This window comes from Natator depressus, chromosome 11, assembly GCF_965152275.1.
Source record: "Natator depressus isolate rNatDep1 chromosome 11, rNatDep2.hap1, whole genome shotgun sequence".
Lineage (NCBI taxonomy): Eukaryota > Metazoa > Chordata > Testudines > Cheloniidae > Natator > Natator depressus.
In genome coordinates, this window is record NC_134244.1 from 36,245,085 (window position 1) to 36,269,638 (window position 24,554).

General features: G+C 41.8%; 1 protein-coding gene across 1 annotated transcript in view; it reads right to left on the bottom strand.

Annotated features, from left to right (window-relative positions):
* The window catches only part of TTC21B (tetratricopeptide repeat domain 21B), a 95,675-nt gene extending 72,671 nt beyond the window's left edge, over positions 1 to 23,004 (bottom strand). The window contains exons 1-9 of the mRNA XM_074967471.1: positions 22,928 to 23,004; positions 22,372 to 22,501; positions 19,438 to 19,548; positions 16,735 to 16,901; positions 13,942 to 14,064; positions 9,303 to 9,460; positions 7,193 to 7,277; positions 2,587 to 2,685; positions 1,095 to 1,287 (exon numbers count right to left, since the gene is read on the bottom strand). Of these exons, the coding sequence (XP_074823572.1) occupies positions 1,095 to 1,287; positions 2,587 to 2,685; positions 7,193 to 7,277; positions 9,303 to 9,460; positions 13,942 to 14,064; positions 16,735 to 16,901; positions 19,438 to 19,548; positions 22,372 to 22,501; positions 22,928 to 22,948 (1,087 nt within the window). The 5' untranslated portion in view covers positions 22,949 to 23,004. The remainder of the gene's footprint in view (positions 1 to 1,094; positions 1,288 to 2,586; positions 2,686 to 7,192; positions 7,278 to 9,302; positions 9,461 to 13,941; positions 14,065 to 16,734; positions 16,902 to 19,437; positions 19,549 to 22,371; positions 22,502 to 22,927) is intronic.
* Positions 23,005 to 24,554: the final 1,550 nt, after the last annotated feature.

Here is a 24,554-nt window from a genome sequence, read left to right on the forward strand (position 1 = left end):
TCTTCATTTCCAATGCTAAATATATATTTTTGTTGATTCATAGAGCCAAGAACACTGTGTGAAATTATTATAAAAGCTTCACTGTACCAAAGCCAGCAAATAAGTCATAGAACATTTTAAAAATAAAGACCATCAAGTGTTATTGGTCATCATCAATTACAAGTTACAGCCTCTTCCCCCTCAGCCTAATTAGCCTCTGCAAGCTGCTTTTTTCTTCTGGGAACGCGAACAAACATTTTCAATTCTCAAGTTATACCACTTAACAGTCCCTCTTGGCATGGAAGCAATGCCAGTATCTTGTAGCTGCTTTTTGATGGCACAAAAAATTGTTGATAGGGTATGTGAAAGGGGAGTTTCTTGATAGTCTACATTTCTTGTTAGAGTTGCAGTCTTTAAGAGGATCCTATTCCTCATGGAAATGTTGCACACCAAATGTTTTTGATTTGTGAAATAATTTCTCTAGTCAGAGTTATCCTTGCAACAACCAATGAAAGCAAAGAAATTTAGAATTTTAGTATTTTTTTTAAACACACAAGTCATTTATTGCTCCAGTTGTAATTCTCCTCAAAGACATTAAAACAGCTGTACAATTAGGAAAAAAACAAGCTTTTTGCAAAAGGCTTAGAGATATTCTCCTCCACATGTATCTTATGTTTACCCATTAATGTTACAAGGATGATTTTATCTTTTCAAAAGCTTACGGAGCAAGAGAAAAACCAGTTAAAGAAACACTATCAACTTGAAATCTAGCCAGTTAAAAAACATATTGAAAGCACTGCCAAGTATATACTTCTCCCTGATTCCTTCGGCTGCTTTGTGTTTTTTCAAATTATGTTTTATTTAAAAAACCTCTTGCTCTCCTGCTGAGGAGTGAAAGACCCACCCAAACAGGAGGAATGACCCTATGAAGAAAATAGTGAAATCGGCAATAAAGGGCTGTCAAATGCTCTGAGAAAATAAACTGAAAATAAAGTCTTAATCTTTCTGTTATAAGTAATCTCATGCATTATCTGTAAACAGTAGATAAAACAAATGAGAGAAGTACTTTTAAGTTGTCTGTGTCCTTTAAATAAATGGTAAGTCTCATGCCATACCAGTTAGCGCAGAAACACTTGTCTCATCAAGCACCATAGCAGTCTTGTACCATTTTAAAGCCTCTTTCACCTTCCCTTGTAAAATCATTTGGTAGCCAAGTTCTGTAGCAATTTCAGAATCATGGGATGCCAGGTCAAATGCTCTTTCAACTAAGATCTGTGTCTGTTGAAGAATGAGTTGGTTCCGGCCACACTAAAGTTAAGAAGAGTTTTACATCTGAAAGCTCTCTATCTTAATCAGTTTCACCACATTTTGAGAAAAAAAAAACACTCAAAGTTACAATGAATCTTTAAATGAAGTTGCACATTAGATTTTAAATAGCAGCACTGAGTCCTCACTCATCTCAAGAATGGAGGAGCAAAATGCCATATCTTCTGTAATCACTTATTTCTCATGTATTCCTGTGAATGGGAGTTAGTTTTAGGAGATCAAAATTGAGCACCCAGTTTTCAAAACTATTGGATAATATGCTGATATTGTACCAATCAATGACAAAGTAAAATACCAGTGTCATATTGTTGTTTCTTTTGGCTACAGATGGGCAAGAGAACTCTCAAAGATCAATCTGTTCTCAAGTTTATACTGTCACCCACCCCATAGCATCTCAGGGCCTCAGATGTCTAATAAAAGACTAATTTACCCTGCACTGATTTTCTGATATTTGTGCTTCTATGTAAGCAATGCTGTCAACAGGTGCTGTGATGTATTTATTACAGAGAAGCGATTTTAAAAAGAGTTAACTTCTGTCAGTAAAATTTGTTTCCTTATTACAATTAAATGGAATAGATGCTACAAAGGCTTTGGTCAACAGCAAGTAATTTACAAATAACCTGTGAAATGTACAATTATTTGAGTAATCTTATGAAAACAAGCTTATACTACACATAGAGGCATTTCTCACTTTGGTAGACTACCGAGACTAGGTAATTTGGTAGACTAGGTATTTTTTTCTGGCTGCATCATATTAACTGTCATCCCCTTATCAAGAACTTTATAAATAAAATTTATTCTCCAGTAGCAAGTGGGAAGCTCCTCCTGGTGTTTGCTGTGACCCAAGCCATCCATGGAGAATGCATGCTTTCATTTTAAAAATTACGTACTTAGCCTTTACTGTTATAAACATACCCTTTCAAATGTAATTCACTTCAATGCTGTCCTCCTAAGCCTGCAGACAACTCCAAGGGAATTGCCATGGCTCATGGGTTTACCAAACAAAAGCAGAAGCAAGAGCATGAAATTAACAAGACTATTCAGCTTCACTGCTATTTAGAACTCATGTGAGCAGCAGAAAAACTGACTGGCTAATAGGTGTGTCTTTTCTCAGCCCATACATTGCATTTTCAAATACAGAGACCAAGTTATACAATCAATCCACTTTCTCTCTCTCCAAGTGAAGATTTTAATTGACACACAACACCTACTACCAAAAATCAAAAGCAGGATGTATAGCTATTATTTGCATTTTGTTTAAGAAAAAAAATGTACACTCACTGTTCTGCTGAAAGCTAATGCCATTTTACAAAATAGTTGAGGATTATGTGGTTCCAATTTGTCCAGTGCATTAATTAGATCTCCCAGCTTGGCTGTAGCCTAGGAGAATGGAACACTATGATCAATATTGAAGGAACACAACACCTCAAGGAACATCATGAACTCCAGTAGCATGACATCCCATGAGCCTTATTCCAAGTATCTTAACTATTCAACCCCAATATATGTTTTCAAGTGTTGGAAGTAACTTATATAGAAGTTGGAAAAACAATACTCTGGAACTGCTGTAGCAGCAAAGGGACAGCAAAACAAATTTACTCCTAGACCTAAAAGGCAGATTATTTCAAGAACCAGTAAATAAAATCAGCTTGGAAACAGAAGAGGGATCAACAGTTTTTTGGACATGTTTTTCAAATATCAAAAAAAAAAAAAGTTTTTTTTGTTTTTTTTTTAAGTTTTTAAGATTTCCTCCAGAAATCACACTGAGCTTCTTATCTACAAGGCAATTTTACCCTGAGAACAAAAAAATTTAGTTAAACACCTATACTGAAAGATTTGGAATAATACATGGTTCTCAAACCATAAAGCAGAAGAATAAAGGAAAATAATTTTCAAAAGCAACTAAGTGACTGACACCCTCTACCCATGTTCACCACTTTTATAAAGTTTGATATACTTTGTACAAAGTATGCTTTTTGAGGTATCATTTGAAAACTCAATCTGCTGAATATTGTTGTCCTGATAACACTTATGTAACAACACTGTTAAAAATTATGAGGTTTTGCTATATAATGTTACTCAAATATATTATGGTTCTGGGGAATGCCCACAGACTAGCTCCTCAGAGACAACTAAGGACTGACCACAGGTCTTAGAAAACTATTAAATGCTTAAGTGGCCATCCTCCAACAAGGGTGGTGATGTAAACAAGAACTTTACAATTCCTCTAAAAGGACAGTTTGGAGCTTATGAACACAATGAAACTACCTGTCATTGTGTCTCTCTATGATGAGATAACTGGCTCTGTGGATGAGGTGAAAGTAGTGGATGTGTTATTCCTTGACTTTAGCAAAGCTTTTGATACGATCTCCCACAGTATTCTCGCCAGCAAGTTAAAGTAGTATGGGCTGGATGAATGGACTATAAGGTGGACAGAAAGCTGGCTAGATTGTTAGGCTCAATGGGTAGTGATCAATGGCTTCATGTCTAGTGGAGTGCCCCAAGGGTCGGTCCTGGGGCCGGTTTTGTTCTATATCTTCATTAATGATCTGAAGAATGGCATGGACTGCACCCTCAGCAAGTTTGCAGATGACACTGAACTGAGAGGAGTGGTAGATATGCTGGAGGGTAGGGATAGGATACAGAGGGACCTAGACAAATTAGAGGATTGGGCCAAAAGAAATCAGAGGAGGTTCAACAAGGACAAGTGCAGAGTCCTCCTGCACTAGAACGGAAGAATCCCATGCGCTGTTACAGACTAGGGACTGAATGGGTAGGCAGCAGTTCTGCAGAAAAGGACCTACGGGTTACAGTGGACAAGAAGCTAGATATGAGTCAACAGTGTGCCCTTGTTGCCAAGAAGGCCAATGGCATTTTGGGATGCATAAGTAGGGGCACTGCCAGCAGATCGAGGGACGTGATCATTCCCCTCTATTCGGCATTGGTGAGGCCTCAACTGGAGTACTATGTCCAGTTTTGGGCCCACACTACAAGAAGGATGTGGAAAAATTGGAAAGAGTCCAGCAGAGGGCAACAAAAATGATTAGGGGGCTGGAGCACGACTAATGAGGAGCGGTTGAGGGAACTGGGATTGTTTAGTCTGCAGAAGAGAATGAGGGGGGATTTGATAGCTACTTTTAACTACCTGAAAGGGGGTTCCAAAGAGGATGAATCTAGACTGTTCTCAGTGGTACCAGATGACAGAACAAGGAGTAATGGTCTCAAGTTGCAGTGGGGGAGGTTTAGGTTGGATATTAGAAAAAACTTTTTCACTAGGAGGGTGGTGAAACACTGGAATGTGTTACCTAGGAGGTGGTGGAATCTCCTTCCTTAGAGGTTTTCAAGGTCAGGTTTGACAAAGCCCTGGCTGGGATGATTTAATTGGGGATTGGTCCTGCTTTGAGCAGGGGGTTGGACTAGATGACCTGAGGTCCCTTTCAACCCTGATATTCTATGCAGGGTTTTTTCAGCACAAAGGACTGGACTATAAGAGGAGGGGGAAAACTGTCTCGTTACCCCTCTCCTCCTCCCAGCTTTCTGCTTATGACATCAACAACACTCAAAAAACTGAAGTAAGCGGGGAAACAGTCCCAGGCTGGAAGGAGAGACAGCCTGTGAAACATATTGCAGCTTATGGTGAGACAGACCTTTTTGCTTTTAAACCTATTAGCCTTGGTAAAGTAAGAATTAGCTTGTGTTATCTTTTTATTTCCTTCTGTAGGGCTCCTGCCTGGAAGGCACTGGAAACCCGGGAGGCTGCTGAAGCCTGAAATGTTTCAGGCAGCGAAGCATGGCCCTTGAGCCTTTGAGGTGTGAAGCTTGGAGTCCATCTGTTCGGAGACAAGGAAGGTACCCTGGAAGGGGAGGTCCTGGATGGACTGTTGCACTTCATTAGAGAGGCCCAATGATTGGAGCCACAAACAGCGCTTCACGGTGACTGATGATGCCATTATTCTGGCTGTTGAGTCAGCTGCATCCAGAACTGTCTGAAGGGAGGTCCTGGCCACCGTCTTGCCTTCCCTCAAGTCTGAAGCCCCTGCAGTTCTGGCACTTCTCTTTAACATCAGTTTCTCCAACGCACTTTAGACAGCTAGAGTAGAAGTCACTCACTGGCATGGGCTTGCCACATGAGGTAGACGGCTTAAAGCCTAGGGACCGGGGCATGTCCAGCCCCTGGCACAAAAGTCCCTCGCCGACAAGGACCATTAGATACACTAATAACTATATACACTAACTACCAAACTATATAATAGACTACAAAGTCCTAACCACTGGGAAAGAAGTCTTGCAAGAACAAGAGGGATCATTCCAAACAATGATCACATGTGGTAAGAAGGAACTGAGAGGATTTGGCTCTGGCAGCGTCCCTTATGTCGGCGCATACATGCACAACTCCAGGGGTTGCGAAAGTTAGTCCTATGGATACAGCTAAGGGAAAAATCTCCAGCAACTGTGCATGCAGCGCACACACACTTAGTATGGAATGGACATGAGTAAGCACTGGAAGAACTAAGGGGACGCAAGTGTCCAGCCTGTACCTTGAGGAATGTCACAATGACTTAGAAGCTCAAGTCCCATTTTCAAAGTGACTTGGGCTCTTAAAGTCTCACTTAGTTGCTTTTGAAAATTTGTCCCAAAGTCTTAAATTTACACTTTAAAACTTTAAACAAAATTTCACTGAGCTCCTGAAAATCTCTAGTGGCTGAACTGATGCGCTACAGTTACACATTTCCACAAGCTCTGTGACTGTGCACCAGTGAAAGACCATTACCAGAAGATATCTTTTCACATAAAATAAAGATGGTTAGGAATTAATATGAGACACCCACTCTGGTTATCAAGAGATGTGCCAATGTCTACAGACTTATGAACCGATTCATGGTGCTTTTATTTAGATCACTCTTGCAAAATTCTACTTCCACAGGATATCTTTCTCCTTTTAGAAATGTGGTCAAAAAATAAAATCCTCTTTTCATTGTTGCCCAAGGAAGTTATGTATATATAAAAGGAAAAAAGGCAAAGGGAAAAGGAAAAGCAGCTAACCCCACCAAGCACTGCAGGACTGATCTCAAAAACTCCAGTTCTGGGTGTTTGGGAAAACCCCACCTACCTCATTTACTAAGTCAATCAGAAGGTCCTTTTTAAATCATGTGATCTGTTGTAAAATTATACATCATAGCATATTAAAATGCATCATTAAGTCTGCACCATTTAATTTCTTTAAAATGTGCTAGTAGTCATATGCAATTATTTATTTTGAATTGTGCTAGTAGCATGAAAATATTTCTCTAAAATGAGAAATGAAATATATGAACACTTTCCATTTATGTCATTAAACCTTTTTGCATTTAATATACAGTTAGACTTACTAGCACTTTTGTATCAATTTATTTGGCTTTCTGCTAACTGTATTAAAGCATATTTTCTTCTAAAAATGTGAAAAGGCATAATGTATACAAAATATTTAATTCTTATAAGAATTAAATAGAATTTTTAAAAGTATCTTCAAAATAGCTGAACAGTGCTATAACTGCACACACATCCAAACTATGGGGCCCCAGAAAGGAAGAAAAAGGTAGCAGAGACTTAGTGCCACACAACTAGTCCATTAGACAAAAAGGGGACAGGAAGAAGGATATGTGGTCTAACACAGGCTTCTAACTGGCAGAGTATTACAGTGCACAACAAGGCCATCTATGAGAAAAATACATGACGAAAGGTACAGAATTACTAGCAAGACCTCATCACTTCTCATTTTCTGTTAATAAAATGCTTAAACTGCTCAAAACACTTACTGTACTCTATAAAATAACCTCAATCACTGAGTGCTTTAATGATTCAAATACAGTAGTTTGATGCTTTAAAAAAGTGCTACACAAACACTCACCTCAGGTATATTACCTTCCCTACACAAAAAATGTAGAGCCTCCATCCTTATGGCTTCCAAGTTAAGAGTATCTTTCTGCAACAGCCTGAGGAAAAACAAGAGTCAGTTTGCTTTATGATCTGCTATTTCCTTTTAAGGGAACACTATTTACGTAATAGAAAGTTTGGTGAAATTGGAGTTAAGACCAGCTTTTAAACAATTTAGCAGAAAAGCCTTTCTTTTTTTTAAAAATTCCAACAGAATCAGCTAATTTGATACTAAAACACTCTAGAGTTTTGAGAATCAAACCTAAAGAGGAATTGGACTTAGCTTTAATTGTTCAGGCTTACAAACACAACAAGTTAAAGTGCACACAATGTGAAGTGGGACCATTAACGCTGGAACTATGTTATAAACAACAAATATATTAATACACATTTTTATCTCAATATTGTCCCTTTTATTTGCTGACTTAGGAAGAATTTTAGGATAAGATTCTTTTCATACTTAGATGACAACTTTAGTTTAGAATTCTGTTAGAATCTTAAATAAGGGTGTGGTTTTTTTTTTAAAAAAGTATTTTAATGATTTTCAAGTAGTTTTTGCCATACAACTACAAGTAATAGACACTCCATTATCTGAATTTCCCCTTTATCTGGAATAGGGCCATATAATCCAGTTTCTGATAATACATCATCACAGCCAGGAGCCAGTATATTACTAATGTCACAGAAAAAAAATTCCCATCTGCCGATCTTATAAAACATTCTAAAATTTTACTGGCTGAGATCTGAACAAACTGTCTTTGCACACTATTTAAATATGGCTTATCAACACCAGTGCTTTGCAGACTTAGAAACTGAGAGGACAGAATTAAAGGTCTTTTCCTTTGGGGCTCCTGAGAGGTGCAGCATCTACTGTACCTAAACTAAACTAAAACTAAACTAGTCCCTGTGGATCTCCCAGAGGCAAGCAACTTCAAATTATCCTACAAAACCGGAATACCCATACTTTTGGCCAAGACTTTTAAAACAGGAGCCTAAAGTTAAGCTCCTAACTGCACAATAGGAACAGCTGAGTGAAAAAAATCAGGAAGACGCCTACATATGGATTTAGGAATCTAGCTAAAGGGTCACGGGAATTTGTTTTGTAATCTTGGCCGTAGTACTCATTAAAGATTAGTGACTGAAATGAATTCCGGGTTCCTAAGCCAAGCCAGTTCTGAGATGTAATGTTACAAAAAAAGCCATTAGAAAACATTTCAAAAATGAAAATTATGAAACCTCTCCCCCTAACAATCTTGTCAGAACCACCTCACAATTTTCTCCACTAAAACTTTCTTTAAGCAAGAAAGCACCAATGACACAGTGAAGTTGTAAAAGAGGAGTTTTAGCTTTTTTGTTTGTTTTAAACTTAGAGGGGGATCACAATCATAACTGGGATTACAAAGTTAAATATGGAGATCACATTTCTATAATGAAAGTTTACGGACTTAATACCTACCGCAGAAAGGTTAACAGACAGTTAATATAGCACTGTGGTATTTCCCATATAACAAGATATGGGAGGTTTAAATTTGCATAAGTTTTCTGAAGTTTGGACATCACGCACATACCATAATTGTCTAACATGATTTGGGTTAACTTACTAGTCTTATCTCACAATATATCACTGGCAGCAGACTGAGGCACAAATGTTTTAAAATATTTAAAACGCAAGAGTACAAGTACATAAAAGGCTGTTACAAAGAGGAGGGAGAAAAATTGTTCTTCTTAACCTCTGAGAATAGGACAAGAAGAAATGGGCTTAAATTGCAGCAAGGGGGGTTTAGGTTGGACATTAGGAAAAACTTCCTGTCAGGGTGGTTAAGCATGGAATAAATTGCCTAGGGAGGTTGTGAAATCTCCATCATTGGAGATTTTTATGAGCAGGTTAGACAAACACTTGTCACGGATGGTCTAGATAATACTTAGTCCTGCCATGAGTGCAACAGACTGGTCTAGATGACCTCTCGAGGTCCCTTCCTGTCCTATGATTCTAGCAAACCCAGAAGCAAACCCAACTAGTGCATTTGCCAATGTTCTTAACAACTGAAACAAGGCAACACCATGGACATATATGTATACTGAACCTTTGTGCTGTTTCAACTGCTTGCTCCCAGTCCTGCAAGGCTAGTTGTAGTTTCATTTTCTTTATGAAAGCAGGAAGAAAGTCTGGGAAGTTTGCTATTATCTGGTTCACAATTTCTAAAGCTCCCGAATAATTCTGGCGCACCTCAAAATATTGTGCCTAGTGAGAGGAAAAAGAAGTCCTATCAACACTGTACTCTTGCAAAAGTGTCAAGATTCATAAGTATTTCCACACAGACACTGGTAAAAAAAAACATTCAATAGAGGGAAATTCTTCCCTTTACTAATATTTTTACTCCAGTTTCAACCATGACAGAAGGTGTAAACAGAAAAGTCAAAAGCTGCAGCTTTTGTAAGCACCTTTATAAAGGTTACAGCAACGCTGCAGTTATAAGTTATTGATCAGGACACACATGAGAATGAAGACAGACACATGAATGGATTTAAAGGATAGATACAACTTTTTTAACTTTCATATTAAGGGGTGGAGGATACGAATTCTTACTCTAAACCACTATGAGGCATTCACTGCGTCCGATGCAATAAATGTTCTCTTACCATATGACCAAGGAATATAGGTTGGATCCTTAGTCAGATGCCTTGCTAGTACGAGGAATGGCTGCTGAATGCCCAGAAATGCTTAAAGACGAAGTGTGTGTGGAAGTTCACCTGAAGGCAATCAGCTTGTGAGTGTCATGGCTGTTGTGAGGATTAGTGTTTGCAAAGCACTTTGAAGAAAACAAGTACTACACAAGCACAGTGTTTTCTATTTTTTAATAGTTTAAGAGTGGTATCTAGATTATCTTGATTTTCTTTTTTTTTTCCCCCCTATTAGGGACAGTCATGTGCAGAAGGACTGAATTTCCAGCTACTGCTTTAAGTTATGAACCAACATGAACTATACTAGTGACTGAAGTCAGAATAGGGTAAATCTCAACCTACTCCCTTCACGCATACCTTTAACATTACCATTAACATTATGCACAATATTGTGCATAATTTTCTGAGGTTTAACATTCTATTTATTTGTAGATTACCATTAAGCAATCTTGCTTCATATTCTCTACCATGAGTTCTTTTGCAAAAAGGGAAAACAATCTTCAAAATTAATAGATTCTTCATAATGGCCAGATGACTATTTGTACATTGCCAGGGGAAAAAAAAAGTGGCCAAGACAAAAATTATACTACCAGTTACCTAAACAAAACGAACAACCGAAGTACAATGCAGATCGTAATGTCTTGTATTAAAGCAACATGAATATTGTTTTTATGCATGTGACCATGCATATCATAATGCTTAGGAGATTTTGTATATCCCTCAATTATCTGTGAAGAGATATGGACATCTTACCATCTCATGTAGGTTTAAGATCTCCATTCATACAAGTATTTGATTGTTTGTGTGTGTTAAGGATGTTTATATGCATCAAAATTTAAATTATTTCACAAACATTTTTAGATGTTTTTCCTTCAGCTACTTCGTTTAGTTTAGTGCACATGAAAGTCAAGGATTAAAAGTTGAAGTCAGACATACAGCAGTATGGTCAGGTGTTGCGCAAACTTGCCAATGCACAATAATCTTGGACCACTTATTAGCAAAGATTTCAAGGGGCACTGTCAACTTTAGGGTTTTAGAAACTGACTATTTTAAAAAGAAATCTAGGTTTTGATAGAGCACTCTAATAGTATATTCGGAATATTTTTTAAAATTCCTTCATTAAAAAAAGTTGGATATTTTTCTGCTTTTATAAGGGCTTTTTCAACAAGGCAGAAACTAAACAACACACTATTAGATTGTTGTGCCCAATTGCTGCCCCATTGAAGCCAAATTGTTGAGAAGGGAAGAGTGAAACTGATTCTGTACAAGGTTTCAGAGTAGCAGTCGTGTTAGTCTGTATTTGCAAAAAGAAAAGGAGTATTTGTGGCACCTTAGAGACTAACAAATTTGAGCATAAGCTTTCGTGAGCTAGAGCTCACTTCATCGGATGCATTCAGTGGTCTCTAAGGTGCCACAAGTACTCCTTTGATTCTATACAAAGTGCTGTCATATACAGGAAGCAGACTAATTGAAAAACAGCCTATTTATGGGATTTTCCTACCAACAGTTCAATTCTAATAAACTTGACATTACTTGCAACTATAATTGGTACAAAAAGTTTTAGACAGAAACAAGTTGTATCTTTTTAATTGTGCTGAACTTTGCCAAGTTGTAAGATGATTGTGTAATGTGGACAAATACCTACTTCAACTAGAATGTACTCCTGGGGGAATTGTGTACCACTATGTAGACACAGAATTCATGTCCACCTCAGATTTCTTTGCTTCCCTGCAGAAAAATGACTTCTGTCCCCCTGTACCCAGACACATACCCCTGCACCCATAACCCTCCCACAGAGCCCCATTTCCCCCACACCTGGAACCCTCCCAATAACCCCCTGTGCATCTAGGTCTCACCCACACCCAAACTCCCTCATTGAGCAACCTGCACCCAGATGGTTCTGTGCGGAACATTCTCACCCCACGTCTGGATGCTCCCCCCCCCCCCGCCCACACACACACACACACACACACACACACACACACACACACACACACACTAATCCCCTCCACACTTGGATCCTGCTGGGCTGAGCCTGCTTGCCCCAGATCTGGATTGGGGGTCAGGGCTTGGCATGCATGTGAGACTCTGTCCCTCTCGCTTGCTATCTCAGTAAGTCTGGCACAGAGGGGCAGGGCCCCTCGGTGTTTCTGAGGCAGGCTCGACCCTTGCACTGTGTCAGGGTCAGGTGCGGCCTCACCACGGAGTCCAAGAGCCAGGGGGTCGGGTGGGAGGGAGAGTGCACAGGCTGCAGGGTGATCTCCCGCCTCCATGCAACCAGTGGCCTGTGTGCCCCACTGTTATGCTAGAGCCTCCACATTTATTTACTGTCAAATAAAATTTGCAGAACTTTAAAACATTGTGCGCAGAACTTATTTTTTGGGCACAGAATTCCCTTAGAAGTACAGAAGGATATCAAATTTGCTTTTTAGATTTTTAAGTGATTTCCTCAGAGTGCAAAAGTTAGTTTACTAAATAAATGCAATAGCCTAAGACACCTTGAGTGTGCTTGTATTAAAGTACTTGGTCTCAGTATACATTCACAGTGATCATATTTAGACCACAGCATACATTTTAGGATGGTATCTAATGGGCAGAAAAGCATATTAAGTTTTAATTTGGGAGTAAGAAGGTTACATTCTAAACACGCTCAAGTACTGAAATACACATAAATGTGCATGAGTGGATACTAATTCACTAACTGAAGTTTAGTCTTTGATATAGTTAAACTAAAGTTTGCAGACTTCAAAATCGACAGGGAAAAAATAAAAGGGAAATCAAAAGGACAAGAATTATAGTACAGGAATGTTAAGATTAAACAAATCCACATAAACAAATCCATAATTAAGAATCCAATACATACAGTAGCTAAATTAATAACTCATCATAACCCAATTGTGCCCCCTTGTGCCCATCTATAGCCAGAGCAGATATTTTAATGAATCTCTGATACCCTTAAAAGAACTGTGTGTAGTTCAGTTTCAGTGTTTGTCCTGTGGGGGCCCCTGGCAAAGCTCAATTCCAGAGCCCTTACCTGGACTGAGGCAGTAAGGGAACTGGGACAGGCCTAGGGAAGCAGCGGGTGACTCTCACAACGCCTGTCCCTTTCCCCACCTCCTGCTCTTAGCTGGGGGCTTCACTGTCCAGGCAGCCCCACTATCCAGCTTTAGCCGGTCCTGGGCTCCTGGCAGCTCCAGCCCTTGCACTCCCTGGCTACCAAGTGAGCACTTTTCCCTACCCTCCGCCTCCCCCCTCCCCCCACCACCCACCCAGCTGCAGAGCATTCTCCAGGCTGGCCAAAGGACTCACTGTTGGGTGAACATGGGAACAAAGCTGTCAGGGCCCAGCCAGGGCAGAGCTGGAGCGAGCAAGCAAAGCTGTACAATGGATGCCTTCCCGCCCACCCCACACCCCCGGGGGTGGAAGGAGAGGCAGGATGGAGCAGCTGACAATGGGTGGGCAAAATGGAAGGCTCTTGCGGGCCAGATCTGGTTTGCCCCCCACTGTCTTGGTGGCCCTTTGTGACTGCATGGTTTGCAGGTGCCTAACACTGCCACTGATGTAGCTTTGTTGTATGACATGTCTAGGTAGGGTTTAGTTTGATAAATATATATTATGTGGGCTGTCTACAGTAAGAGCTACAGAAATGTTAGTACCCATTATAAAAATCACTATTAACATGAAGTTTATTTTCATATCTTCTGTTAATTATGTTAAACATGCCCTATATGAGAACTGTTCTTATATTACACAATCTTAGAAAAGTATACAAGGTATTTTTGTTGTAACATAAAACAGCTGACTCTCTATCACCCCAGAACATGGAACAGCACAGACTAGTTATTTGAACAAACGACCAAAGCAGCAACTCCCGATTTCTAATCCCAATGACTCCCTCTGTGATCTTGGGCAAATCACATAGCGGTTCTTTCTAGTTTCCTTACAATAGTTACTAACTTCACTGAGGTGCTATGGATAACATGTTTCAGAAAATATTTTGAAACACACTGTGGAAGTGTTAAAATAATAAAGTGAACTCACCTTACCCAGCAGGGCAAAAGGGTCATTCCCATCTTGCATTCCTTCATCAAAGTATTTCACAGCTTTTTTAATATAAGCTTCTTTTCCACAGGTGAGATCAAGCCAAGCTTTCAAAATCAATCCCTTAAAGCAAAATTCAGCTTGAGTTCATGGTTTAAGGTAATAAGTATATTGTAATATGGTATTTCATACTAACAAACAAGGATAAACATAAACAGTAGTCTATAACATCTCTCTTAAATTCACTATAGCATTCAAATGGACTATAACAAAAAGGCAATGGTTAGAGCAGGCGACAACTGGGAGTCAAGAAATGCAGATTCTATTGCCCCTACTGTTAATGGCTTTATGTAATCTTGTATTCTTGTCTCATATTTCCAATCTGAAAAAATGGGTATAGCACTATTTGCCTACCACTATAAAGCACTTTGAGATCTTCTGAGGAAAGATACAAGTTCAGATATGGAGAAACAGCAGCTTCTCTGTAGTTATATTTGCAACCAACTTCCATTACGCATCACGATCTACACAAGCCAAACACTTAAAAAGCGTGGCTAGAGATCTCAATCTTACACTCTCACATAACAAAGCACATTCTTATCAAGTTGAAGAAATATTTCACCACAACAGAACAACCTTAATTGTAATGTAAAATTGTTCCCACTATTATATTAAAACAAACACAACTCCTTACAGGTGCACATTAATGATATATTGAATGTACTTATATTTGAAGCTGATATGTACAAAAGCAATACATTGTACCTCTTTTTTTTTATTTTTTTTAAACCAACACTGCAATTTCTGTTTTTAAAGAGATCTGATTAAAAACAAGAAAAATTCACTGAGAGTTAAGAGGAAGACACTGTCACAAGGAATGTATCACAACAAAGTTCCAGATGAAGGACTCTAAGCTCAGCCATCCCTGAAAATTGTTAGCAAATCCAAGCGATGTTCCTTTGTACATTACTGAAGGAGACTATAAAATAATTCTATATTATATTTAGGACCAATAGTTTTCAGTATTAGCAAAAACTATGTAATACTTTTCTCCATTCATAGTTTTGAAAGCCCAGTTGCTCTAGAGCAGGTGTTGGCAACCTATGGCACGCGTGCCAAAAACGGCACACACACACGAGCACACGAGCCAATTTTTAATGGTACGCCGCTGTCTGCAGGGGACAGCAGACAGCAGTGTGCCATTAAAAATCCTGCCCGGCCCACTCTTCTCCACCCCCGCTCTCTCCTTGCAGGGCAGGCAAGCTTCCCCCTCCCCCCGCCTCTTCCCACAGCGTGCTGGGTTCCTGCCCCTCTCTCTCCCCCCCTGCAGCTAATCCCCTTACTACGGAGGGGTAGAGGGAAAAGCAGAGCTGCAGCGCACTCGCGCTTCTGCTCCAGGGACCTTGCGGAAGGGGGTGGAATCAGCATATCCCCTCTAGCCCCCTGCCGTGCAGTCAGAGCAGGGGGATGGGAGCACCCCCACGACCACACCCCCAGCCCCCTGCCCTGACTCCTGCACCCCCCACATCCCCATCCCCACCCCCACCCTGAGCACCAAACAGGAGCTCCTGCACACACACATACCCCCACATTCCCACCTGCACCCCTCGCACCAAATGGGAGCTGCCCAGGTAAGCTCTCCACACCCAAACCTCCTGCCCCAACCCTGAGCCCCCCTCCCTCATTCTAGCTCCTGGCCAGACCCTGCACCCCAACCCCCAGCCTGCTCCTTCACCCCCAGCCCTGTTCTCAGGGCACTCACACCCTCTGTGTGAATGGCTAGAACCAGGGAGAAGGTAGGTACCTACTCTATGTGGACAGGGCCGGGACCCCAGACCGGCAGCAGGATTGAGCTGGGCCGGCAGCCGGGACCCTGGCTGGCAGGAGCTGGCGGATGGAACCCCAGACTGGCAGCAGGCTGAGCCGCTCAGCCCAGTGCCAGCCCGGGGTTCTGGGTGCCAGCCCCTTGCCAGCTGGGGTCCCAGCCGCAGGGCCCGCTCAGCCCGCTGCCAGCCTAGGTGAACGGAACCCCAGGCCGGCGGTGTAAGATCAGCATTTTAAATTTAATTTTAAATGAAGCTTCTTAAACATTTTGAAAACCCTGTTTACAAACAACAATAGTTATATAATATATAGACTTCTAGAGAGAGACCTTCTAAAAAACTTAAAATGTATTATTGGCACGCAAAACCTTAAATTTAAGCGAATAAATGAAGACTCGGCACACCACTTCTAAAAGGTTGCCGACCCCTGCTCTAGAGGTTTTGAGCTTGCTCTTCTTTTTTTAAATAAATATATCACCCTCTGTAGTCAGAGTCATACTACTCCATACCATAGCTCAATTTCTTACTAGCAATTATATTTTGCTGACTATCAAACTACATAAATTGAAAAAATGTTCTCAGCTTGAATAAATATTTTCTGGAAAGTCCCAACATTAATGGAAGGCAGGTGGCATTTTCCAGTAAACATTTAAACCAAGAACCAGAAGCCTCAATTATACACAGCCATTTAGATTTATTTTGCCTGAAGATAAACGTATTTACTTAATTAAATACTTCTGTTGGCCACAGCAGACCTTGCTTTTCAGTTACTGGATCAAAGAGATTTAACAACTTACTATTCACAAATTATGAGTAGTACCAGCCACCCAAAAATGCTTTTGAAGCATTACATGAAATATTATAGCATACAGCAGTTTCATTAAAGGATGACAATGTAGAAGAGAGCTAGTACATCTAGTTTTATAAACAGACAGCTACACTTATATTTCATATATAGAAGACTAGTTACCTCTTTATTACCATTAGAAACTTTGATCATTCTATCAACGTATTCACGGGCTTTGTCCTGACGACCAAGATGCCACAAAAACAACCCTGCAAAGTACAAGGCCTGATGTCCTGCAGTCTTACGTTGTTCCTTCATTTTAGCATCCAGTTCCAAAATAGCGTCTCGATCTGAAAATAGCAACAGTGGGAATTCTTTTTCAAAATTTTGATCGTATCTTATCAAGGTCATTGTACAATAAGAGCAGATGCCGCATAAATGTGGCATCCCAAGGCAAAGCACACTGCCAAACACTCTGGTATTCCCCCACTAGCTGGAGTTCTAAACAGGTTTTCCAGAGGTAGATACAAAAGAGTAGGGTAGAGGTGCTACATTAGATACAAAAGACTAGGGCAGAGACAATGCTCCAGTGAGAAGCATTTCGTGCTCACACATGGCCCCTGCTCCCCAATGCCCACGGCTTTCTAACACCCTGCACCAGATGAAGAGAGTGGTGGAAACTCAAAGACCAATGGCAAATGACAACGGCCACTTCAAGCAGGATGAAACATGGCCAATTCCTCAAAGCCTATGATAAGGCTGCATTACAGGCAAAGAGAACTTTCCTATTAGCCTCCATTGAGGCGAACAAATCCTGCCCCAAGGAGCCATACAGGGTGGTAAATCACTTAGGGTATGTCTACAAAGCAAGCAGGATCCCACAGCATTGAGTCTCAAAGCCCAGATCTACACACTCAGGCTTGCAGGGCTCACGTTATGATGCTGAGTAGACATTTGGGGTCAGCAGTCCTGCACCCAATACTAACACACTGCTAGCACCAAGACGGTATAGAGCTTGGATGAGATCAGCTCCTGGATAAAGAACAGCTGGCTGAAGCTGACAAAAACAGGTGACAGGGGAAAGCATTCTGAATGATTTGCAGCCACAGTGCAGTATCCTTTAGCTGACAGTTCACACCCACCACTGGTCAAATCAGTCCATAGTCTAGGAATACTCTTGAATTCCTCACTGGTGTTTAGCTCACATCACAATGACTGTGAGTAGTGTTTTCTACTATCTCCAACAGGCTAGGAGACTTCACCCTATCCTGGTCAACAAAGACATAGCCTCAGTTATTCATGCCTTTGTCAGCTCTTGCCTGGACTATAGCAAGGCAACATACAAACTAGCTGGGCATAAAACCTTCAGAACCCAGAAAATTCCAAGTATTTCAGAATGCTGTAGTGCATCTCCTAAGCAACAAAAGCTACCATGAACACACTACACCTCTCCTCCACTCTCTAGGCTGGCTTCCCACAGAATTTCAAATAAAGTTCAAAGTCTCAGTCCTTACCTTCCACACGCAACCTTGCCTGGGCCCAGGATACCTAAAAGACCACCTAAAACTCTGGAACAAAGACCGTGCTCAGCAACCTCTCTCCTCTGGCACAATGGAATTCTCAACAATGAAAGAGTAAAATCTATGCAGGAGATAAAAAAAACTTTCTTTGGGGATGGTCGGAGACTGTGGAATGAAGTCCCCCAGGATAATCACAAACCTCACCACTTTCCAGTGCAATATTTTTGACCTTGCCTTCTCCAAGAAAAACACATTGCAATAGATTTTATTTAATAAATAAAAATACCCTATCAAAACAAGACACATCACTACATATGTTTCTCCCTTTGAGAAGATGATGAGACAATGCGTAGACCCCCACGTTGCTTAATGCACTACTAGAATGAGCTCAGACACTCTGGTGATGAGTGTTGTATAAAAACCCACACAGAATACAAAGCTTGTCAGGTGACATGGCGAATGAATTTTTCAAGACCTGATTTTGAGTATCATATCACAACTTTTTTTGTTGTTAGTCTTCCTAGCACCTGCTCTCTCCAAAACCCTGCAGATCCTCTCCTAGATTTTCCAAGTCACCACTGCTTTTAACTTTCAAGTTTTTCAAGACACTATACCCTCTCGGAAAATGAAAAGCATAGCAGGATTGTTTTCATGCAGCATAAACTCCAGAAATAAGTTTTTTAATAAGGTGGGAGAACCTGGATAGGAGTATCAAGTAATAAGGAGTTTTCAGTCCCATTACTTCAATGGCACTCTATCCTTCATACTTTATGTACACAAATACTCATTGGTCAGGTCATCTGATCTCAGTTCACAGTCCAATGGATAGGGCAGGGACAATGAAGTGTTCCTAAATGGAATTGAAGTTGGCAGTAGAAACTATAAGGTAAGTGAGGCTACATAGGGAAATACGAAATGCATATCTCTGAAAAGGAAAAATATTTTCTGACTGGCCTTTTGGACGTAGAAGAATTAGAGGCTGGCAACAGTAAAGAAGATCAGGAGATCAAAAACAGTCAGAGGACAGAGGCAGCCAGGAGAGTGGAGGTCTACAGCAGATGGCCATTGCTTAAGGAGAAGAGAGATTTTTAATATGTCAAGAAACATAGCTCTGTAACTTTTCAATATTTTGTCTGCAAATACACCCTTATTTGTTATGTAATGGAGATTGTTGTATTCAGTTTTGTCAAACTTCATCTAGTTATAATATTAAATTTAGAGTTATGTGTAGGGCTAAAGCATGCATTTTGGTTTAATTGAGATTCGACTATATTTTGCAGGTTAGATTGCCAGCAGTTTTAGTAACTGCAAATATTATAAGACTATGTAAAACACAGAAAGACAACAGTATTTTCTGTTAAGATACCTGGATTAGAGCTCTTTTTATGGGCATAGATCAGTGCCATCATTGTGCAAAGGGACACCTCCTGTTTGTTTTTAATAGACTCAAGTTCCCGAATAGCCTCCTGAACATGACCTAAAGAATACAAGAAGAAATAAAGGGACACAATTATCTTTAAAAAAAAAAAAAAACAAAAACAAAAAAAAAACCACCATGCTTCCCTGAAAGTGTTTTACGTGCCACCATTAAGATTAACATTTTATATATTAACACTGTCCAGTATATTCACTATTAGGGCTGTCAAGCGATTAAAAAATAGTAATCGTGATTAATCGCACTGTTAAATAATAATACAATACCATTTAAATATTTTTGGATGTTTACTACCGATTTCAATTACAACTCAGAATACAAAGTGTACAGTGCTCACTTTATTTTTTTTATTACAAATATTTGGATTGTAAAAAGAAGACAAAAGAAATAGTATTTTTGAATTCACCTAAAACAAGGACTGTAATGCAATCTCTTTGTCATGAAAGTTGACCTTACAAATGTAGAATTAGGAATAAAAAAACCCTGTATTTAAAGATAAAACAATGTAAAACTTTAAGGCCTACAAGTCCATTCACTCCTACTTCTTGTTCAACCAATCGCTCAGACAAACAAGTTTGTTTACATTTGCAGAACATAATGCTGTCTGCTTCTTGTTTATGTCATCTGAAAGTGAGAACAGGTGTTTGCAGGGCACTGTTGTAGCCAGCATCACAAGATATTTACATGTCAGATGCCTTAAAGATTCATATGTCCCTTCAATGTTTCTCTTACGTTTGGCTGAACAAGAAGTAGGAGTGAGTGGACTTGTCGGCTCTCCAGTTTTACACTGTTTGTTTTTGAGTGCAGTTATGTAACAAAAAACCCTACATTTGTAAGTTGCACTTCCATAACAAATAGATTGCACCACAGTACTTGTATGAGATGAATTGAAAAATACTATTTCTTGTGTCTTTCATTTTTACAATGTGAATATTTGTAATAAAAAATAATATAAAGTGAGCAGTGTACACTTTGTATTCTGTGTTGTAATTGAAATAGATATATTTGAAAATGTAGAAAGACATCCAAAAATACTGAATACATTTCAAATCCTATTCTATTGTTTAACAGTGCAATTAATTTTGAGTTAATCGCATGAGTTAACTGTGATTAATCAACAGCCCTCCTATTGACATAATTACCTGAATAATAATTGAAGAAACTGTTTTTTCAATTTGTTTATTTTGTGTATAGCTAACCTCTCTATTCACAATCATTTTCACTTGTTTGTGTAAGGGCTTGTCTACACTTAAAATGCTGCAACAAGACAGCTGCTCTGCTGTAGCACTTCAGTGAAGACATTACCTATATGACAGGAGAGGTTCTTCCCTTGGCATAGGTACTCCACCTCCCCAAGAGGCAGTAGCTAGGTTGACAGGAGAATTCTCTATACTATCTACACTGGGGGTTAGATTGGTTTAACTGCATCACTCAGGGTTGTAGATTTTTCATACCACCAACCGATGTAGTTATACTGATCTAATATCCTAGTGTAGGCCAGTATCTGCCATACAGTAACAGGAGAAAGAAAAGCATGCTAATACTAAGAGAACCTGGAAGTGGTCTTGTTTTATTTCCACCAGTCACCAAAGGTGAAAACCACCCTCTATCCCAGGGGAGGGCAAACTACACCCCAAGGGCTGGATCCGGCCCGTCAGGGCTTTGAATCCGGCCCGCAGGATTGCCAGCCCCGTGGTGCAGCGAGGCTAAGGCAGGCTCCCTACCTGCCCTGGCCCCACGCCACTCCCAGAAGCAGCCAGCACCACATCCCTGCAGCACCAGGGTGCGGCAGAGGTCTCTGTGCCCTGCCCTTGCCTTCAGGCACCACCACCCGCAGCTCCCATTGGGTGGGAATGGGAAACCACGGCCAAAGGGAGCTTCGGGGGTGGTACCCACAGGCAAGGACAGCACACAGCAGAGCCTCCTGTCCCACCCCACCCACCCACCCACAGGAGCCACTGCTGGACATGCTGGCCACTTCTGGGAGCGGCGCGGGGTCAGGGCAAGCAGGGAGCCTTCCTTAGCACTGCTGCCACCCCAGAGCCACGCGAGGTAAGCAGTGCCAGGCCAGAGCCCCCACCCCTCCTGCACCCCACACTCCAATTCCCTGCCCTGAGCCCCCTCCTGCACACCCCATCCCCTCCTACACACCACACCCCTTCCCGCACCCCAACCCCCTGCCCCAGCCCTACACTCACAGTCATGCATACAATTTCTCCAACCAGATGTGGCCCTTGGGCCAAAAACTTTGCCCACCCCTGCTCTATTCATTTTATATTGTGCTTTTAACTGCACTTTGGGCACTGGTTTCCTTTTCCAGGCATTTTCTATATCTGCAACAGGAGAGTGCTTCCAACTGTTTTGGTTTTTTTTTTTAAGTTCCATTTTCCAAAACCTACTCAATAAGTAGGCCTAGTAATAGTAAGTCTAAACAAAGCCCTATAAAACACAACTCAAAGTACATAAAAATTATTGTAATTTATCACAATTTGGACTGAATAGCTAAATAAAGAAAACAAGCTCCAATAAGAAAGCTTTAGAACAAGTTACTTTTGTATACCTGTTTCACCTCCCACCCTTTGTTGGTCCTATCTATTTAGCACATGCACTCTTGGGAGCAATGACTATCGGTTACATTCGCACCCTGATTCAGGAACCCTGATTTCAACCGGGGTCTCTCCAGGAGCTTCTAAAATTCAAGTCATTAATAATAACGCTTTTTAAAAAAAGGTTTAATAGAGTGTTGTAAAACCGCAAGAGCTGGTGGCAGGTCTTGGGGGAAGGGTTAGTGAAGCGGCCTGGATTTGAAGCTGATGGCTTCTCGTTCAACTTTCACCACAGACCCAGCGACAAGCAGTCAGTCACCTTCCATCATCATGCCATAGGCGCGGTAGAACAGGAACACGGGGTCGTTGCCAAACTTCTTAAGACCATCATTAGCGGCCACCTGGACGTGATGGAAGTACCCTTCCTGGCAATAGTAGCTGACCAGAGCCTGAAAGGGAAGCGTCACTGTGGCACACAAGGAACCGGTCCAGAACGGAGAGCGACCACCGCCTTCAGCCACTTGCCCGCGGCCCCCCTGCGCCCCGGCAGGCTCCCACCTGCCCCCGCCTACACCAAACGCTGTAGCTGCCGCCGCAACCGTGCCGGCTCCGTAGCGCCCCTGCGCCTTCCCTGCGGCGCACAGCCGAGCCCCCTCCCGCCGAGCAGCGCTTACCCCCCGCAGCCCACCCTCCTAGGAAGGCCCCGGCCCGGGCGCTGGGAGCAGGGCCGTTGGCCGCGGAGAGAGCGAGGCGGCCGCCGCGGTCTGGGGGCGGGCAAGCACCCAGGAGCCCGCGGGGGGAGAAGGTGGGCTGGGGTCGAACGCGCAAATGGGCGGGGGGAAGGCGACGGCGGCACCAAGGCCGCCATTACTGACCCGCTGCGCCAACGACTCCATAGCCACCGACCGCAACCCCCAGCTACCACAGCTGTAGCCGGAGTGACGTGGAGCCGCGTTTCGGGCACGGGGCGGGAGCACATTTCCATTGGTTGTTTCGCAACGAGGAGGGGCGGAGCCAGGGGAAAAAAGCCGCCTCGATTGGATAGTTGAAGAGGGGCGGAGTCCGGAAAATGACGTCCGTTGATTGGGCAGTTGAGTAGGGGCGAAGCTGGAGAAAGGCGGAGGGTGATTGTTCTAGGTGAGGGGGGCAAACGGGGAGGAAGGCGGGGCACGGCACGGGAGACTCCCGGAAGGGGATTGCGGGTGACAGTTACAATGGGGGATCCAGGGGGGGACGCTGAGCAGAGAGAGCCCCAGCCTGTGCCCACCGCTCCTCAGAGGGGTCCAGGGAACCGGTGGGCAGGCGGAACTCGGCCTGGACAACGAAGGGGCCAGTGCAGAACATTGAGCCCTGGGGTCCTGGTGCCAAGGGCAGGCAGTGGGAAGAGATCCCAGTAGGGCGCAAGCCAGGCATGTTGATTTGTCCTAGTGGGGGCCTCGGGCAGAGAGCGGGTCCCCGTTTGTCAAGGAGATGGAGGGCAGAAGTTGATTTCCAACTACAAGATATGACAGAATGATCACACATTTATTAAGCAGGACAGGTTCATGTATACCAACTGGTGCTAAAATACCAAATACCAGCCCCTAGCTGGTTTTGCTTCAGAGGATTGCTTGACTATCTCATTAGAACTGTAGCCTTAGGCTATCCATTTGAAGTAATACAGGTGAATTATGTAGCTCTTTCTGGAATAAAGACTTTTGATAAAGGACTGTTTCAGCTAAGCAAAACAAAATTGCTCACTGCCACTTTTCTGATTTTTCCATTCCACTATCAGATAAATTAATGGACTTCTGAGTAAATTTAGAGAAAATGTGAAATTTTTAGAGCCCAACAAACTCAAAGTCTTTCTAATATTCCTGTTTGTTTGGCATGTCTCCAATGGAACTTATTATACCTGTATTTCATATTCTGCACTAGCTTTGCCTCAAGTGGTCACTTTAGCTCAACTGGGATCAGCTCTGGTGCCCTCACATTTATGCAATGGGGGAGCAGACATTTTTAGTGAAAGGTCCTTTGCTCTGAAACTTTCTCCATCTCGTGGGTCTGACAAATCCTGAGCTTAATGACCTTCAGTTCACACTGCAATGACCTTGTATTTTCACAGGTTTTTGTCTGAGGAGGTGCTCAGACCAAGGCTTTGGGGATTTGTGTTAGGTTTTCTGAGGTCTTGCTAGCAGACACTTGCCAGATTAGTTACTAGTTAATTTAAGTGGTTTTGCATAAATATACCTAGAGGTTATGAAAGACACATCTTCCAAAGTTGGCAGAAGTGAACTGCCCCTCTGGCTGATTTGGTCTGATTTTGCTTCAGAGGAGGGGCACGTCAGATATCCAGAATTGTTGCCAGTCTCCTTTGTAAACTGAAATATGCTCAGGTCTCCTGCCCCAAATATTGTGAGACCACTAGTATATGAGTCCCAGGATGAAGTTAGGATTGAACAAGTGCTGGTTTGGAGACTGCGCCATTGTATTGTGATGTTGATGGGTGATCTCATGAAGTTC